At 43.5% G+C, this 19,844-nt stretch overlaps 1 protein-coding gene across 1 annotated transcript; it reads right to left on the bottom strand.

Annotated features, from left to right (window-relative positions):
* Positions 1 to 8,861: 8,861 nt before the first annotated feature.
* On the bottom strand, positions 8,862 to 19,545 carry SPP1 (secreted phosphoprotein 1). The gene is made up of 7 exons (XM_001515917.6): positions 19,374 to 19,545; positions 18,107 to 18,173; positions 17,936 to 17,986; positions 15,898 to 15,978; positions 13,289 to 13,333; positions 12,008 to 12,262; positions 8,862 to 9,772 (listed from the first exon to the last, which is right to left on the bottom strand). The coding sequence occupies exons 2-7, from the start codon at positions 18,158 to 18,160 to the stop codon at positions 9,341 to 9,343; spliced, it is 918 nt and encodes a 305-aa protein (XP_001515967.1). The 5' UTR covers positions 18,161 to 18,173; positions 19,374 to 19,545; the 3' UTR covers positions 8,862 to 9,340.
* Positions 19,546 to 19,844: the final 299 nt, after the last annotated feature.

Here is a 19,844-nt window from a genome sequence, read left to right on the forward strand (position 1 = left end):
GGGGTGCGGGGGAAGGGGAGAAGAGGGTACAGGCGTAAAGGAAGGAGGACACGGGAGGGGGAAAGGAGGACGAAGGGGAGAGGAGGGCAAAGGGGTAAAGGAAGGGGGACACGGGAGGGATAAGGGAGGGGGAGAGGAGGGCGCAATGGGTGAGAAGGGTGCAGGGGTGAAAGGAGGGCGAGAGGAGGGTGCAGTGGGGAAGAAGGATGCAGGGGTAAAGGGAGGGAGGGAGGGAGTGAGGAGGGCACGGGGGTGGGGGAGAAGGGTGCAGGGGTAAAGGAAAGGGGACACGGGAGGGGGAGAAGAGGGCACAGAAGAGCGGGGCACAGGGGAGGGGGAGAGGAGGACACGGGAGAGGGCAAAGGGGTAAAGGAAGGGGGGCACAGGGGAGAGGAGAGCACAGGAGAGGGGGACGCAGGGAAAGGGGCACTAGAGTGGAGCACAGGGGAGGGGGAGAGGAGGGCACAGCGGAAAGGAAGGGGGGACAGACAGTGAGCCCATCATTGGGCAGGGATTGCCTCTATCTGTTTGCCGAATTGTACATTCCAAGCGCTTAGTACAGTGCCCTGCACATAGTAAGCGCACATACTATTGAATGAATGAATGTAGTTGTCATTCATGGACATGGGTTCGAATCCAGGCTCTTCCCCTTGTCAGCTGTGTGACTGTGGGCAAGTCACTTAACTTCTCCGTGCCCCAGTTCCCTCATCTGTAAAATGGGCATGAAGACTGTAAACCTCATGTGGGACAACCTGATTACCCTGAATCTACCCCAGCGCTTAGAACAGTGCTGTGCACATAGTAAGTGCTTAACAAATACCAACATTATTATTATTATTATTGTCAAGGTGGGATATGATAAATGTTTGGATCAGTGTGGTGGCAGTTTGGATTGAGAGGAAAGGTAGGAGTTGAGAAATATTTGCCACCCACCTCCTTACCGTCCCCTGTTCTCGCCTATCCCACCGTCAACCCCTGGGCCACGTCCTCCCTCCTCACCTCCGCCAAACTAATTCTCTTCCTCTCTTCAAAACCCTACTTAAAGCTCACCTCCTCCAAGAGGCCTTCCCAGACTGAGCTCCCCCTTTTCCCTCTGCTCCCTCTCTACCCCCCTCACCTCTCCTCAGCTAAGCCCTCTTTTCCCCCCTTTCCCTCTGCCCTCACCCTCTCCCTTCCCCTCCCCTCAGCACTGTCCACTCAACTGTATATATTTTCATTATCCTATTTATTTTGTTAATGAGATGTACATCACCTTGATTCTATTTATTTGCTGCTGTTTTAATGCGATGTTCATCCTCTTGATTCTATTTATTGCTATTGTTCTTGTCTGTCTCCCCCAGTTAGACTGTAAGCTCGTCAAAGGGCAAGGACTGTCTCTGTTACCTATTTGTACATTCCAAGTGCTTAGTGCAGTGCTCTGCACATAGTAAGCACTCAATAAATACTATTGAATGAGAGGTAGAACTGATAGGATTTGGTAAAAGAGTGAATATGTGAGTTGAATGAGAGAATTGGTGTCTAAGCCGAGGTTAAAGACTTGTGAGAACGGGAAGATGATAATGTTAGCTACAATGATGGGAAAATCTTGGGCGGCTAGGCTTTGGGTGGGAAGATGAGTTCAGGTCTAAAGAATACAGACTGTCTTCTACATACTCATGACCTGCCTCCACCCCTCCCCCCCCCATTTGCTAGTACTGCTTTTACCCTTTTCACACATGTCCTATTTAACTACTATTCTCCCTTACCCAATGGCAACTGAAGCAAGTGGCCCAATGAGTCATTTCATGGGACCCCCACCCCATGCAAGTTAGTGGGGAGGGTGGGGAGAGGAACTGTGGTGAGGTGAGCAGTGTGAGATTGCAGACAGCAAGGGATGAGCCCCAAAGAGAGTTACTGATCTTGTCAACACCCTACTGAATCAATGGTATTTTTACTGAGCACTTACTGTGTGCACAACACTGTATTAAGCACTCGCCTGCCACTTTTATTGCTGTTGTTCAGCTGAGCAACTGGCAAGGCCAATCCAAGAAGATTGTATCCCAGAGCTGAGAGGGGCTTGAGTTCACAGCAACATGCGTTTGTTATTACTGAATGATCCTTTAATGAATGGGATAAAAGGGCAGCAAATTGATTCAACAGAGGAGACCGGGTACCTCCTGGAACAAGTACAAAAACTATACAGTTTTGTGGGCACTAAACAGATTGCATTTATGACAAATGCCAAACCCCTTAAACGTGTTATGGTGGTTTGTCTTGACCCTAAAATGTTATTCAACCCACTCAAGCAACATAATGGTTTATCTTGAGAAGCAGTGTGGCTCAGTGGAAGGAACCCGGGCATGGGAGTCAGAGGTCATGGGTTCTAATCCCGGCTCCACCACTTGTCAGCTGTGTGACCTTGGGCAGCTCACTTAACTTCTCTGTGCCTCACTTCATCTGTAAAATGGGGATGAAGACTGTGAGCCTACTTGGGACAACCTGATTACCTTTTATCTACCCCAGTGCTTAGAGCAGTGTTTAACACATAGTAAGCACTTAACAAATACCAACATTATTATCTTCTAGGATTCCAATATCTTGGTACAGCATAATTCAGTTCTTCCATGGTCCCGTTAACCTTTAACTGCTTCTGGAGGGTAGAGGCAAGGATGGCGTTCAATCAATCGGTCCATCAGTAGGATTTTTGGAGAGGCTACGGTGGGCCCCACACTTTACTAAGAACTTGGAAGACCAGAGTAAATGGAGGAGAGATGATTCCTGACCACTAGGAGTTTACAATCTAATTTGGGGAGAGAGGCACATCAAAATTTCTAGATAGGAGGAAGGAGTGCTTCAATAAAGTATGTAAATCAATATGTAGAGAAGTGAACAGGAGTATGTGAATGCAAAGTGCTGAGAAGGTGATTCGAGCGATGTGATCTGGGGAGAAGAAAAAACTGGAGGAGGTGGGATTTCAGGTGCTGGAAGATGAGGAGAGCTGAGGGCTGGCAGATCTGAATTTGCAGGCAGGTGTACATATCTTTAAATTATACATGATTATTTATATTAATGTCTGTCTTCCCCACTAGACTGTAAGCTCATTGTGGACAGGGAACATATCTGCCAACTCTGTTGTATTGTACTCTCCCAAGCACTTAGCACAGTGCTTTGTATATAGTAAGCCCCCAATAAATACCATTGATTGAGGAAGGGCAGGAGTCAGGGGTTGGAGATGGGAAAAGCCAGGAATGAGGCCTTTAGAGGAGGTGGATTTTGGAAGAATGGGTGTGTGCTGGAGTGTAGTCTGTGAAGAGGGTGAAAATGTATGGAGGAGTGAGCTGATAGAGTTTCTTAAATATAAAATCGAGTGGGATGTAAATTAATATTAGTTTGCAGTGTCTTATGTCATTATGAATTTTTCCTGGAAAAAAGGCTGATGTTGCTACTTATCTTAATAAACTGTTCTCAGGGTAAAAATACAAACCTTAATAAAGGAATCATAAAGAAGCCTGTAAATGCACTGTAGTATATACGTACAAAGTGAAATGTGAACACAAGCAAGAAAAAAGAAAAGTATGATTAAATCAAGGGAATTTATTGTGATGGCAGAAAGTCTAAATCCGAAATAGAGATATTGGACAGTGGCAGCTTGCTAGTAGATTATAGAATACATATTGACTTACATACTCTATTTAAGCAGAATATCGACAATTGTCTGCAAGAGGCAAATTGCTTTTTAGAGAGGGTCCTTTTTCTGGCCATTTCCAATTGCAATACAAATCTGAAGGGAGCTTATCTAACAGTCAGTTCCAAATCCACACAGAGATAATGTCTTTGGAGCTTATTATGAGTTGTAGGCAGGGAATGTGTATACTAACTCTGTCATGTTGTATGCTCCCATGCAATTGGTTCAGGGCTCTGCCCACAGTAAGAGGTCAATAAACACCATCGATATATTGATTTGGTTTTACATTCTTTTTAATTGGTTCAGTGTTAGCTACTATATTATCAATAATATATTCTCACCACATGCCTCTGTGCTGGCGGGAAAGAGCAGATATTATTATTATTCTCATTTTAAAGCTCTGGCACTGAAGCCCAGAGAAGTGAAACAACTCGCCCAAGATCACGCTGCAGACTGTGCCATTACTGGGACCTCTGAACCTGAATGTCCAGAATGAGTCATGCTCTTTTAATTAGACCAGGTTAGTCTCTCAGTCCTGTCCCAGAACCTGCTTCAGTGGTCAAACCATCTGCCTTATTGACAGAAGGCATTTGGGGCTCAACAGCCCAGCCCGATTGAGCAGTGGGGACACCTCTAGGTGATCCCCAGAGACCAGGCAGGATGATAGCAGAGGAGAGGAACAACCCAGCACCCAAAGAGACCTTCGTCATTGGGGTGGACTCGGAGACCAATTGGGAAACTAACATGAAAGCCCATCACATGCTTCCAATCCCCTCGCTGCCTAGGTTCACCTTAATGGCTGTCAGCCAGGGCTGTCTCCACCATCCAAACACAATGGGCACTTGACAGTCACCCCACCCTGAATCAATTAATCAGTTGTATTTATTGAGCGCTTACTCTTCTAGACTGTGAGCCCATTGTTGGGTAGGGATTGTCTCTCTCTCTTGCCAAATTGTACTTTCCAAGCGTTTAGTACAGTCCTTTGCAAACGGTAAGCGCTCAATAAATACAATTGAATGAATGAATGTGCAGAGCACTGTTCTAAGGCCTTGGGAGAGTACAAGAGAATTAGCAGGCACACGTTTACAGTCTAGAGGGGGAGACAGACAATAATAGGAATAAATAAACCCCACAGCACTTCTGTACATATCAGAGAAGCAGGGTGGCCTAGTGGAAACATCCCAGAGGACCTTAATTAATAATAATGTTGGTATTTGTTAAGCGCTTACTATGTGCAGAGCACTGTTCTAAGTGCTGGGGTAGACACAGGGGAATCAAGTTGTCCCACCTGGGGCTCACAGTCTTAATCCCCATTTTACAGATGAGGGAACTGAGGCACAGAGAAGTTAAGTGACTCGCCCACAGTCACACAGCTGACAAGTGGCAGATCTGGGATTCGAACTCATGACCTCTGACTCCAAAGCCCGGGCTCTTTCCACTGAGCCACGCTGCTTCTCTAATTCTAATCCCTGCTCTGCCACTTGTCTGTTGTGTGACCATGGTCAAGTCATTTCACTTCTCTGTGCCTCAGTTACCTCATCTGTAAAATGAAGATTAAGACTGTAAGCCCCAAGTGGGACATGGAGTGGGTCCAAACTGATTATCTCGTATCTCTACCAGTATTTAGAACGGTGTCTGCCACTTAATACGTGCAGCACTTATGTGCAGTATTGATGTCTGTTCCCCGCCTCCCGCCGCCAAACTGTGAGCTCATTGTGGGCAGGGAATGTCACCATTTATTGTTATATTGTATTTTCCCAAGTGCTTAGGTGAGGACTCTGCTCACAGTAAGTGTGAATGAATGAATGAAATGTGCTTAAGTAATATCATTTGTTTAAAAAAAAAAAAAAGCTGGCCCTACCACCACTGTGTTCCTTGGGATGGTCTTTGGTTTGGGTCAGGGTAACCGGAGACGGCTTCACATTGACATCAAACTCCAATCCTGAGCCTTTCCTGCACTCGCAGTGTGGCTTAGTGGATAGAACACAGGGCTGCAAGTCAGAAGGACCTGGGTTCTAATCCCAGCTCTGCCACGTGTCTGCTGTGTGACCTTGGGCAAGTTGCTTCACTTCTCTGGGCCTCAGTTACCTCATCTGGAGAATGGGGATTAAGACTCTCAGTCCTATGTGGGATAGGGACTGTGCCCAATACAATTACCTTGTATCTACCCCAGTGCTTAGTACAGGCACATAGAAAGTGCTTAACAAATGCCACCATTATTACCATTAGCAAGCTAACACTGGCCCCAAAAAGTAAACTATCCCCAGGACAGTGATATTCATTGGCACCTGAAAGCTGAACACTGACCCTTCACCTCTTAGTTAATAACAAAGTTCCTAGGGAATTCTGGTTCCATTTTGCTGCCCAAATTCACCCGATCCTAATCCTTGAACCGGGGACTTTTCAGTTATACCGTGGGTAGGTGCGTGCTTGACCTAGGAGTACTCTACATCCTGTAAACATCCAGTAACGGTTTGACATGGATACAAAAGGACAAAAACAGCCCAGAATGAAAGATGTGTGCTCATCCCCTCACAATTCAATTCTTGCTCCTGGAGTTTGGGAATCAAAATCAGATTCCTCCCGGCAGGATTTTTAGTCCTGAAGTTGTTACAGAACTCACAACATCAGATTCTCTTTTAATGAATCCTGAATGCGCTGGAGAATTCTAGCAAAAATATATCCGACAGCATTCTTGAATCAATAGCAACTGGTCAAGAAAAAATGTAGGGGTGGGAAAAACATGTTTGTTTGCGTTGCTAGGTTACACTACCCATGACAGAACTCTTTGGACTTCCTTTTGAAGGCGGAGACTGTGACTCAGTGACCAATCGCAGTTATCGGGGAGTTCGAGCTACTTTAGCTCTTGCCAAATTCAGACAGTTCATTCCACATGGAAAAACAGAAGGACAATATTCTAACAAATACCAGAGCCCAGCTTGCTCTGAGAGAACTGAGACATGCTCTTGGCCGGGTGAACTTCCAGAAAGATTTAAAATTATGAGTTTCAAAAATGTCTTTCCAATTTCAAAATTGCATCTTTTATTGAACTGTGTTTGATCAGGGTTCAGCTTTCAGATGCCAATGAATATCACTGATTGGAGATAGCTTACTCTGTGTAGACAGCAACAGCTTGCTAATAGATTGCTCATCAAACAAGAATATTCCAAAATATTGTTGCTGCCTTCTCTGATTTGTGATGGTCTCCCATCAAATATGACAGACGAGCCTTGGTCCAGCCCCAAAGACTCGGGGACTGAGAATCTGCGTGAAGGAGCACCGAGAGGGTCAGGGACTATATCCAACCTGATTATCTTGTATCTACCCCAGTGCTTAGAACAGTGCTTAGTGGAAAAAGCCCAGGCTTGGGAGTCAGAGACTGTGGGTTTGAATCCCAGCTCTGCCACTTGTCAGCTGTGTGACTTTGGTCAAGTCACTAAACATCTCTGTGCCTCAGTTACCTCATCTATAAAATGGGGACTAAGACTGTGAGTCCCACGTGGGTCAACCTGATTGATTACCTTATATCTACCCCCGTGCTTAGAACAGTGCTTGGCACATAGTAAGTGCTTAATAAATACCATTATTATTATTATACTAAGTGTTGTGGACAGGGAATGTGTCTGCTTATCATCATATTATACTCTCCCAAACACATGAATGAATGGATGCTTAAAAAGTACTGTAATAATGGTTACAGTACTGTGCACAGAGTAAGGACCTGGGAATCAGAAAGATCTGGGTTCTAATCCTGACTCTACCACTTGTTTGCTGTGTGACCTTGGGCAAATCACTTCGCTTCTCTGGGCCTCTATTAGCTCATCTGTAAAATGAGAATTGAGACTGTGAGCCACCTCACAGCCAGGGACTGTGTCCAACCTTCTTAGCTTGTATCTACCCCATCGCTTAAAATGGTGCTGGACACGTGTAGGCGCTTGACAAATATCATTTGCACAGAGACCCTCAGACTCTCTGTTTCTGCCAGCTTTGTTCTTGCTGGAAATAACACGAACGAGGAGGCGGGCAGGAGTCCAGTACAGTGAGAAGTAGTAACCACAGGATAGTGCAGATGCTGTACCTCGGTGCCAAAGCCCAGCTAGCCGTTGCCCGGGTAAACACCTCCAAAGCCACTGCGGTCTTCACCAGCCCTGTTAGCCTGCTATTTTTCATTTGGGACTCCTTTGGAGCCAGGCCACCGTGTGAGATGGCGTGGTGGTTCTCTGGTCAAATGGCCAGACTTCCCTCTTCTGGCTGTTTCACTCCACCAGCCCTCTGCCCTGGAAATCAGGCAATCAATCAGTGATATTCTAGACTTTTAGCTAGTTGTGGGCAAGGAATGTGACTGTTTATTGTTGTATTGTACTCTCCCAAGTGCTTAGTACAGTGCTCTGCACACAGTAGCGCTCAATAAATATGATTGATTATATATCAGGCTGGAGATAACCCTTTCGAGATAGGAGTTTCCACAGCCACCAAATGGCTCCTTCAGCCACTCATAGCACCTGTGAACGAGTTTCCTATTAAGCCCTGAAGTGGGGATACAATCAATCATTTCTGGAGAGGCAGTCCCTGAAAGAAAGCTTATAAATCCTTCAAAGTGACAGAGAAACCTTTCTGTAGCTTAACTTCCTTCCTGGATCCAGAAGGCGAATACGATGAGAGAGTTCAAATAGATTCCAATGTGCCGTTGAGTTAAGAAATAGATGAGAAAGTTGTGCTTAAGCCTAAACCTTTTGATTTATGGTCTGTTCTCAGCTTTCCATTTAGGTTACTTGCAATCCCTCTAGTCTGTAAGTCTGTAAATCGGGTGTGTGTCTGCCAACTCAGTTGTACTCTTCTCTCCCTAGTGATGCTATTGATGCCTGTCTACTTGTTTTGTTTTGTTGTCTGTTTCCCCCATTCTAGACTGTGAACCTGTTGTTCGGTAGGGATTGTCTCTATTTGTTGCTGAATTGTACTTTCCAAATGCTTAGTACAGTGCACTGCACCCAGTAAGCACTCAATAAATATGATTGAATGAGTGAACTTACACATAGTAAGCTCTCAAAAAATACCATTGATTGATTGATAGGTAGTGAACTTTATGAATCAGGAAGCCCTTAGAATTAGGAATTCTTATTACACTTTGAACCCAAGAGTTCCTGATGCCACCACATTGGCGCACACTTCTCAGTCAACATTCATATTAAATCCATTGTTTGTGGTTTTATGAAGTTTTATTTAACTCGCACAAAAAAAATCACAACAAAAATATACAATGATTTATAAAACAAAAAAGGCACAGTATCCATAAAAAGTAATGCTTTTTCTAGTGTGTGTGGGTTTGGGTAAAATTGTGTTTTGCTTCTAGGCAGTATTTTTCTTCATAAGGAATAACAATCAGTAATAATATGCAGTAGGAGAGTTTGCATTTCGCAGATGGAAGGCGCTAGACTTTACGCTGCGACTTTAGTTTACATGATTACTCAAGCTACCACTAACCACAGCTATAGCTTCAGGTCAAAACCAGACACTGTTTGTAGGTATGCACACACCAAAACACTCTCCCTCACATACAAGTTTAGCAATAAGTACTTCCTGTACCCCTCCCACCCAGCTCTACTGCAAAACCTTTTTTTTTATACACAGTAGGGATACATTTTCTTGCCTGGGGTGGTGGGGTGCCCAGGGGCTCTTTTAATGGGTCTCAGATGAAGCACTATCAAATTCATGGGAGGTATGACTCTTCAGATAATGCTTCCTGTTGAACTCATCACTGTCAGCGTCTTGGGCTGTCTTCTCTTGGCTGTCATTTTCTCTGCTGACTTTATAACTCTCCTGGCTGTCATTCAGATCATCCTGCTGGCTGCTGTGATCTTCCTGCTTCAGCCGATAGCCTTTGGCCTCTTCGTGACTGTGTGTTTCCACGCTCCGATCGTCTTGGTGGCTGGCTTCACTGCTGTGCCATTCAGAAGATTTCTGCATGCTCCGATCGTCTTGGTGGCTGGCCTCATTGCTATGCCATTCTGAAGATTTCTGCAGCTTGTGGGCATCGGGGTACGCCTCTGGAGATTCATCCGACTCCAGGCTTTCCAGGCGGGATGTGAAATCATCGGAAGCATCGTGCCCCTGGGTCAGACACAAGGTAAGCCCAGTAAGTGAGCCTGCCTCACTTTACTTTTTTATTTGGAGCAAATTAATCTTCCCTGCTCTCTGTGAACAAATTAGAGGAGACGCTGCAGTTTTTACTGAGGTCCGTGCTTGATTTAGCCTTTCTGCTGCTAAGTCTGGTCTTTCTATTTTCTGCTTTAGCATGTGGCTTAAATGATTGTAAATCTCTAAAGATGTACCTCCTGAGAGGATAATTTTTTTCCCTCTCAGGAATCCCTATGTCAGAAGAACTTTTAGGCCCAGATTTAAAAGTTACCAAGTGTTCCAGAGAGAAAATGAGGGAAAATTCTGAGTGTTTCCTAAAAATATTAATGGAAAAATATTGAAACTTCTGAAAAGATTCAGTAAGACTTTCTCCCAAAGGATAACAGTGACTATGCTTCTTGTCTTCCTACCCAAAAGTGCCTGAACTTTTGACTTCCAGGTTTGGTTGAGGAGGTATGTTGGGGGTAAGCTTGATTGAGAGCTGGGAAGGTCAAATAGCGGTTAGGTGGTGGCATGGCTAAGATAGGGGATTACTCCCCTACTCTGTTTGTCAATCATTGGTATTTATCGAACTTTTTTGTATGCAGAGCACTGCACTAAGTGTTGGGGAAGTACAGTATTACAGATTTGGTAGACATTCTCTTCCCACTTGGAACTTACAGTTTAACATCTTTTGAACAATTCAATGTGGGAGAAATTAAATTTTTGAGGGGAAAATTTCTAGCAGAGGCTGCAGAGCCTAGGGGTAGGAGAACTTAGAGAATTGGAATCAGGAAATATGAGTTCTAGCACCCAGCTCTGTTACTAGAGTAGCAGCATAACCTAGTGGAAAGAGCAGGGGGTTGGGATTCAGGGGCAAGCGTTCTAATCCCCAATCTGCTTCTTGCCTGCTGTGTGACCTAGGGAAAGTCACTTAACTTCTCTGTGCTTGTTTCCTCAACTGTAAAATGGATATTAAAAACTGTACTCTTTCCTTCTTAGACTGTCCTACCTAATTATCTTGTATCTACCCCAGCTCTTAGTACAGTGCTTGGTAAATAGCACTTTACTCATTTTTAAATTATTATTATTATGTGACTTTGGGCAAGTCACTTAACTTGACTGTCCCTCAGTTTCCTTCTCTGTAAAATAAGATACTTATTCTCCCTATATTTTAGATTTTGAACACTGTGTGGGTCAGGGATTAGGTCTGATCTGATTACCTTGATTATTTTAGTATAGAGTAAGCACTTAAGTACCGTATTTATGATCATTAGTGAAAATATCAATATTTCACCAGAATCATCTCTTTCAGTAAGGAGTATGGGAAGCTCCATTCCTTCCTGTTTCGGCAGAAACTCGATTCAGAAAGAGGAAGAGTCTGGACCCCCATATACACACATGGCTTAAAATGAGATTGTCTAATCAGTCTTATTTCCTGAGCGCTTACTCTGGTTAGAGCACTATACTAAGCACTTGGGAGAGTATAGTATAACGGAGCTGGTAGACGGCAAAACCAAGGATCAGGTTCATAAAGCACACCCATCTGAAATTCTCTGTGCCCCCTTTTCTACAGGTGCTGATCAATGCAAAATTTGTTTTTGGCTAAGAGTCTAGACCTACTAGGCTGTCACCTTACATTTACAGAAAGTGACACCTAAAGTTTTAAAGTGGTGCCTGAAGTACTGAAGGATTAGGTGCCTTTTTCCATGTCACAAATTAATTTCTATTCCCAGGTCCTGGGACCTTCTACTATCTCATTGCACCCAGTGAGTGCTCAATAAATACCATTACTCCTGCTATTATCTAGACAACCTAATCCACTACTTTTTATGGTATTTAAGCACTTACTATTTTCCAGGAACTTTACTAAGCTCTGGGCTAAGTATAAGATAGGTTGGACACAGTCCCTGTCCTGCATGGGGCTCACAGTCTTAATTCCCATTTTACAGATGAGGCAACTGAGGCACAGAGAAGTGAGGTGACTTGCCCAGGGTCACACAGCAGACAAATGAAAGAGCCAAGATTTGAACCCAGGTCCTTCTGTCTTCCAGGCCCGTCCTTTAGCCACTAAGCCATGCTATTTCTGCTACTTATAAGCAGTTCCTGAACTAATTCCAAATGCACATCTTTGAATGTGCCTTCCTTGATCTCATCCAATGACCCACTTTTTCTTGAAAACAAGTTTATTTGGTACCGCCCATTTATATGATTTCCAGAGGCGCTTACCTGTACTGCAGCCTTATAGAGCACCCCAGGTTTTGTCTTCAATCCACGGTAGACCCTGTCTCCTCTGCCACCATTATCACCCCGGGTTGGGGCAGCTGGGGTGAAAACTGCAGTTGCTGGGACATCAGTGGGAAAATCAGTGACAACCTCATCAGATTCATCAGAGTCGTCAGACTCGTCCTTGTGGTCACTGTCATCCTGGTCATCTGCATCATCAACGTCATCATGGCTTTCGTTTGAGATACTAGGGAGGGTCTGAAAAGCAGAGTTGGCCATCAAATTAATAATAATTCTAGTATTTGTTAAGTTTTTACTATGTGCCAGGCACTGTACTAAGTGCTAGGGTAGATACAAGATCACTAGGTCCCACATGGGGTCCACGGTCTAAGTAGGAGGGAGAACAGGGATTGAATCCCCATTTTCATTGCCTGAAGATGTTTGTAAGTTTGGTGTTTCATTTGCTTTCTGCCACTTTTCTGTACCATACTATGTAGTTTGACAGCTTCGGAACATTCTGGAGAATTGCTGTCTGAGCATATGAGAAACATTGTTCTAACCATCTTTCTATAAAGGGACTCAGAGGCCACTGCGAGTAAGAATCTTTTGTTTACCTTTTTCAGAAGTATAGTTTATTGAAAGTGATTTTCAGGCTATGAATGTGGACTAGGAGGTAATCTTTGAGGTAACATTTGATTTACTTTGATCCACAAATATTCATTCTTGCAGGCACATTTCCTCCTAGAGGGGTTCCCTGATTAAGCCCTCATTTTCTTTTCTCCCTCGCCCTTATCATTCCCCCATCCCAGACCCACAGTAGTGATGTACATATCTGTAATTTATTTATATTAATGTCTCCCTCTAGACTGTAAGCTCACTGTGGGCAGGGAATGTCTGTTTATTATGTTGTACTTTCCCAAGCACTTAGTACCATGCTCTGCACACAGTAAGTGTTCAGTAAATACGATTGAATGAATTAATCTGAAGAGACAACACACTCATTTGGGAAAATGTGAACTTTTTTCTCTCTGAATAACACCTTTCTCAATTTGATTTTTCAAATTTTTTCTCTCCAACTGGCACCCTACCATGATGACTGGTCTTAAGGGTTTTCAGTGAAAATCATGAGACTGCAAAGTGGGGTGTCTACCAAATTCCCAGAAAATTCTCCATTAAAATCTCCACACCAGAGAGTCAAGCCTGTTGTGATTAGGCAGAGAAGCTTGATTTTGACAGCTGATCTGTTGACCTGGTTGGGTCATTTATTGGGATTGAGAAACTGACCTGTTGTTGGATGTTCTCTTTGCTTTCCTCAGACGACACCAAATTCTGAAATGGAAGACACAGATATTCATCAGGATCATTCATTTCTGACCCATAGATTCAGTCTCTAAAAACTCAGTTGAGTGTTCCGTAAGGGTGGTTTTATCACAGATACCTAAAAGCCTGGAGACTTATCCCTCTTGGCTTATGGAATATGCCAGTCCCACATTACCTATCACAAATCTGTCTATCCCCTAAATCACTGAGCATTGACTATTCCTAAGTAGGGACAGGGTTTGTCGGGGAAGTCGGCTGTAAATTGCTTTCGATTCAGACCAATCAGTCAGTCTGATGTTTATTGAGCACTTCCTGTGTGCAGAGCAGTGTACTAAGTGCTTGAGAGAGTACACCATAACAGAGTTGGTGGACCCATTCCCCATTTTGGTGGAGCCCTCTCTAGATCCAGGCCGGGTAGGAGAGAGCTTCTGGGTCCCTCCATCTTGCGATTCCAGGCCCGTAATTCTCAGTCTCCTCCTGCCTCTCTGATTTGCTCTCTCCAACCACTATTCCCCAACTGCCTGTCTTTGTGTCTTCCAGGCTAACCTTCTATTCGTAGCTCACTTTTGATTCTCCCACCTCTGTCCTCGTGCTCACACTATTTCCCTGGCTTGGAACTTCTTCCTCTGCATATCAGACAGACCACAGATCTTCTCATCTTCAAATCCCTCCTTAAATCCCAATTCCTCCTACAAACCTTCCCCAATTATACTATAAGCTTGTTGTGAACAGGGAATGTGCCTATCAACATTGTATGAGTCTCTCCCAAGGGCTTAATACAGTGCTCTGCACATAGTAAGCATTCAATAAATTCAATTGATATTTTCCCAGCACCCTGAGCCATAAGAACCCTTCAGCCAATTCTAACACTTGAACTTGTACCCTTCTTAGCACTCATGCGTAGATGCCTGCTTTAAGGCACATTTCCTTCTGCCTTTAAGGCATCAACTTCCTCTCCTCTGGTTCTGTTCTTGATCCCTCCATTCTGGTTTCTGTCCCCTTCACTCCATAGAAACCACCCTCTCAGAGGGTGGAAATCAAAGAATGATTTCCTTCTTGCCAAATCCAAGGGCCTCCACTCTATTCTAATTCTTCTCGACCTCTCAGCTGCCTTCGACACAGTCCACCACCCTCTTCTCCTGGAAACATTATCGGCTTCACTGAAAAGGTCCTCTCCTGGTTTTGCTCATCTCTCTTGCCGCTCATTCTTAGCTTCTTTCGTGGACTCCTTCTCTGCCTCCCACCCTCTGACTGTGGGTATTCTGCACAGTTCATTTTTAAAGTCCTCTTCTATTCCCCATCTATACTCTCTCCCTTAGAGAACTCATTCTGTCCCTTGACTTCCACTACCATGTGTATACAGATGATTTCCAAAATTACATTTCCAGTGCTGATTTCTCTCCCTGTCTGCTGTCTCACATTTCCTTCTGCCTTCAATACATCTCTACTTGGTTGTCCTGCAATTACCTTAAATATAACATATATAATGCATATTTTCCCACCCAAACCCTATCATCCTTTTGACGTCTCCATCACTGTAGACAGCACCACCATCCTTCCTGTCTCACAAGCCCAAAACCTGGTGTTATCCTTGACTTCTCTCAATCAACCCACTTGTTCAATCTATTACTAAATCCTGTCAGTTCAACCTTCACAACAATGCTAAAATCTACCCTTTCCTCTCCAGCCAAACTGCTCCTGTGTTAATCCAAGCACTTATCCTATCCCACCTTGATTACAGTATCAGCCTCCTTGCTGACTTCCATGCCTCCTGTCTCTCCCCACTCCCCACTCCAGTCCATACTTCACTCTGGCTGCCCAAAAACATTCAGTCCGTGTTTCCCCACTTCTCAAGAACCCCTAGTGGTTTCCTGTCCTCCTCCACATCAAACGGAAACTTTACCGTTGGCTTTAAAGCACTCAATCGCTTTGCACCCTCCTATCTCACCTCCCTACTTTCCTACTACAACTCATCCCACAAACTTCGCTCCTCTAATGCCAACCTTCTCACTGTACCTTGATCTCATCTATCTCACCCCCATCCTCTTGCTCACGTTCTGCCTCTGGCCTGGAACGCCCTCCTTCCTCATATCCAACAGATAATTACCCTCCCCTGCTTCAAAGGCTTATTGAAGACACATCTCTTCTAAGAGGCTTTCTCTGACAGCCTTCTTTTCCTTTTCTTCAACTCCCTCTACCTCTCCCTGACTTGCTCCTTTTATTCATCCAAGCTCGTTGTGGGAAGGGAATGTGCCAGTTATACTGTACTCTTCCAAGTGCTTAGTACAGTGCTCTGAACACAGTAAGTGTTCAATAAATACAACTGACCGTCTGAATGACTAGGAGAAAGAGCTATTTCCAAGCATCTCTTACCTTCTTGCACATATGAGCTTATTTATCTGCATGTAGATGGCAAGTGATAGAATATTTTATTTCTTAAAGCTCTAGGCTGTTTCTCATATATTTTTGGGGGGCAGGTGGGTGGAACAAGTAATTGATAAATTCAATCAACCCAATGGATCTGTCAAGAAGGCCAGCCATTTTTAATCACAAAAGATTGAGGTTTGAAATACCTGAGGCGCTAGCAGGGCCTGTTTCTGGGATGGATCTGTGTTCAGCCATGAGGAAAGTTGGTTTGGATGTTTGTTGTAAAGCTAGACAGAAAACAGAATATTGTAATGAAAAGGGGAAACTACTGATTGTCAACTTTGGTGGAGAAAAGGATGCTAGGAGAGAAAGAGAAAAAAAAGCAGCATGACCTAGCAGAGAGCACAGAACTGGGAATCAGGAGACTTGGTTTCTAATATTGGCTCCACTTACTGTCTACTGTGTGGCCCTGGGCAAGTCTCTTAGCTTCTCTGTTCCTCAGTTTCCTCATCTGTAAAATAGGGATTAAATACCTGTTCTCCCTTGAGGCCCTTAAACTATGATCCTTAAATAGGACAAGGAATGCATCTGATCTGATTGACTTGTACCTACTGCAGCACTTAGTAATAATAATAATGTTGGTATTTGTTAAGCGCTTACTATGTGCCGAGCACTGTTCTAAGCGCTGGGGTAGACATAGGGGAATCAGGTTGTACAGTGCTTGACCTGTACAACAAATACCACTATTACTATTATTATATTATTTTCTTATTATTCAAAAACCAGATAGATTCTTGGCTACTACCACATATGGTCTCATATTTCCAGATGAAATTCTAACCTTTCCAATCTACCCTCAGACACTGTATGCAGTATTCCAAGTGAGGCCATACCATGAACTGACCCCTGAACTGGCCCTACCATCTGTGGATGCCTCTTGCCTTGATTTGAGTATAATTTACTAAACGAGGAAAGCTGTTATGGTGGACATGAAGCCATTTATTAGGGGTCCTCAGGGTTGTATTTGGGTTTTAATCAAGCACAGGGAACTTCAGGGAGATTGCATCTTGATTATAAGAGCCTCAAGGGCAGGGTTCATGTCTGTTACTTCTATTGTTCACTACCAAGCGCCTAGTACAGGGCTCTACACACAGTAGGTGCTCAGTAAATGCTGAAGGATGAACATGGATGGGAACCACTTAGGACAGATAAGCCTCAGGAGGAGCCGGGATCATGAATCCCCTGCCCCCCGGCCAGGAGGGCTAGGTGAGGCGGGGCGGGGTGTGTGGACCGCTATCACCAAGTACAACGCTTCCCTTCCCCCTACCCACCCCCCCCAACCCCAACCTTTCTAATGCTCACAGACACACTGGGGCAAATTATCCAGTTGTCTCTGTGTTATTCTGCTCCTAATTTCAGGCCCAAATGAGGGGCTGTTCTCTTGGGAAATGATATCATCTCCATTTCACGAGGGAGTCACATGATTAATAATTAGAAAAAAGACCATTCAAAAATCCTCCTATTCCTCCACTAAGCGGTCTAATTGCCCTCAAAGCACTCTTTGTTTGTCTCTATTGCATTCCATTCTTCTGGAATTGAACACTTGGTGCTTTTAAAGCCTCAGGCAGAATGTTTTTTTGTTTGGTTGGCACCGTTTAATCTATTGTGAACCAGCCAGTACCTTAATGGCAGGATTCAAAACATCAGTTTTAGACTTTTTTTTTTTTTGGTTGTTGTTCATTTTGGGAGAAATAGTGGATTATTTTAAGCTAGCTGATACAATCCCCTCTGCCCCCCAACATTAAATGAACTTTCCTTTAAGAGTGAGCTTATGCAGCGAATCATTTAGACACTGTCTGTTCTACTGTTCCAATGTCCAGAACAGATCAATATCATGTGTGAAACTTCACTTTAAGCTATTTAAGTTAAACAATAGAATGATCTACTTCCATAGCAATGTACTGGTTCAGGGAAGGGAAAGATTGTGCCATCGCGTAATATGTGAAAAATAATCACCCAGAGCCAAACTCCTTTGCCCTTTTTCATGACCCAATTAGGTTTTGTGTATTAGATTGCATATCTGAAAAATATGAGCCCGTAGCATGCTTGAATGATCTCAGGTAGCAATCTCAGCTCTTTTGGGGGGAGCAGATGTAATTGCTACAAGCATTTCCTACTTTGCATTATGCCATAACGAGGACAGTGTAAAATAGAAACAATAGTGGGATTCGGAAATAAACCTACCTGTTTTTCCTCAGAGCTTCCCGAATTGGCTTCAGGACCTGATCGTTTAACCTTTTGAGCAGGAGAGATGAAAATCGTTTTCAATATGCATGTCTGGCTTGGGCCACAAAAGAAACTACTGCGCACAATCAATTCCTTGCAGGATGTAGGTTAGAATATAGATTCACTTACCGGCAATGCACAAGCAATGCTGATGAGGCAAAGACAAATCACTGCAGTTCTCATCTTGGTATCTTTCCTGTAAAATAGTTCAAGATTTCCCAGGTGAGGGCACAGCCGCTTAAAACAATGCTGTCTATTTGAGTGCCACATTCCAAAACAAGGAATAATGTTCTTCTAGTAGATTCTCCTCTCCATTTTTTCCTCTCTCCCCTTTTATGCATTATTGTATGGAGTTGAAATTCCCCTTGGGAATTCAGTTGCTCAAGATGAGTTCTTTCTCCCATCCTATACCAAAAAACAACTCTAAAGAAGCAGAATCTGAAAGATTTCCTTCAAAAAGGGGGGCAAATTAGCAATTCATTTACCATTCCACTTTTCTACTCTAGCTGCAGCGATTAGCCCATTATTACCTGGGGCTGAGGTTACCACATGATTTTATAAAAAATAGATCATTAGGAATGAAATTGATAAATTGATAAAAGGAAGTATCACTCTTTAGTGACTGGAGAAAAGGAACTCAAGAAAGGAGAAAATCAAATTTCCTTTTTGCATCCTTATAGGGATTACTGATGAGTTGGATTTAGTATTTCATTAAAACTTGGATTTAAGATACTAGGTGTACTGATCCTAGACTTTGGGTAGGAATTTGAAAAGAAAGAGAGAAAATATTCAGCAGAAAATAAGGTTTTCTAGTTTGCATCACAGATTCCAGAATGCTTTCAAGTAAACATTCAGCAGGAAATTAGAAGCACAAAGATGAGATGTTAGAAATGTATAGAAAAGACAAAATTCGACTTATTTCCTGCAAAAGGACAGATTAAACCAGAATTTAAATGACTGATGGGAAGAATTTTCAGTTCCTCCAACTGATAATTGCCACCATAAAAAAGGAAATCGCACCAAGGTCAAGCTACATACACATTGTACTTGTCAAGAAAGTTAGTGATCCTTTCAAGTCACTGTAAAATAGACTTTTTTCCCTTTGGCTGGAAAAGATGGTTTCTTTCTCCTAAGGACTCACTGATAGCTAATTAATTCATTTCTCTTTCTGCTGGATCAAAATTATGACCCGGGGGTCTCTTCCCTTTTGTCAGCGAGAGGACCATTAGTCCAGTCAAACCTTTCAATCAATGAAACAGAGCATTTCAAATCTCTGTTTGAAACATAATAGAATGATAGAATAATAGAATAATAGAATGATGTTTAAGCCCACTTACTTGGAAGCAGCATGAAGCAAACATTGAAAAATAAGTAGAGGAGCAGAATGCACACTTACTTGGCGTCTAACTCAGCCGGAAAGCTGCAGTTAGAAAGAAGGTCAATGTTTGAGATCTGTTCTGGTGCCGGACACCGTTTCTTCTTTTTCCTCTTCTGCTGCTGGACAGCTGTGCCCTTCTGAATTTAAATGCTGTCCCGGGCATCACCAGCCAACCCCAGGAGGCGGAGTGAGAGACATGTCATGAGGTTTCCTGCCACTGTCCAGCCCACCCTCTCCCACACTTCCCTTTTGGTTTTGTGGCTTTAAACAACAACAAAAACTACTCTACAGTTAAAACGTAACTTATGTACAATATCATTAACCAGGTTTTCTTTTGAATGCCCCGCATTCGACATCATGTTAAGAAGGATTTAAGGACACCCTTAGACATTATCTTGTTTAAGGTAGAAGTGGATCCCTAGAAAAGTCTTCTTCATTTTGTAGTCCTCAGGAGGTAATAGATCCTAATAAACAGTCTGTGAATGATAA

This window comes from Ornithorhynchus anatinus, chromosome 12 (assembly GCF_004115215.2).
Source record: "Ornithorhynchus anatinus isolate Pmale09 chromosome 12, mOrnAna1.pri.v4, whole genome shotgun sequence".
NCBI lineage: Eukaryota > Metazoa > Chordata > Mammalia > Monotremata > Ornithorhynchidae > Ornithorhynchus > Ornithorhynchus anatinus.

Coding starts and splice junctions, on each gene's coding strand:
- SPP1 (XM_001515917.6), bottom strand. CDS start 18,160: ATGAGAACTGCAGTGATTTGTCTTTGCCTCATCAGCATTGCTTGTGCA. Junction 17,987..18,106: donor GCATTGCTTGTGCATTGCCG/GTAAGTGAATCT, acceptor CCTGCTCAAAAG/GTTAAACGATCAGGTCCTGA. Junction 13,334..15,897: donor AGGCCCTGCTAGCGCCTCAG/GTATTTCAAACC, acceptor CTTCCATTTCAG/AATTTGGTGTCGTCTGAGGA.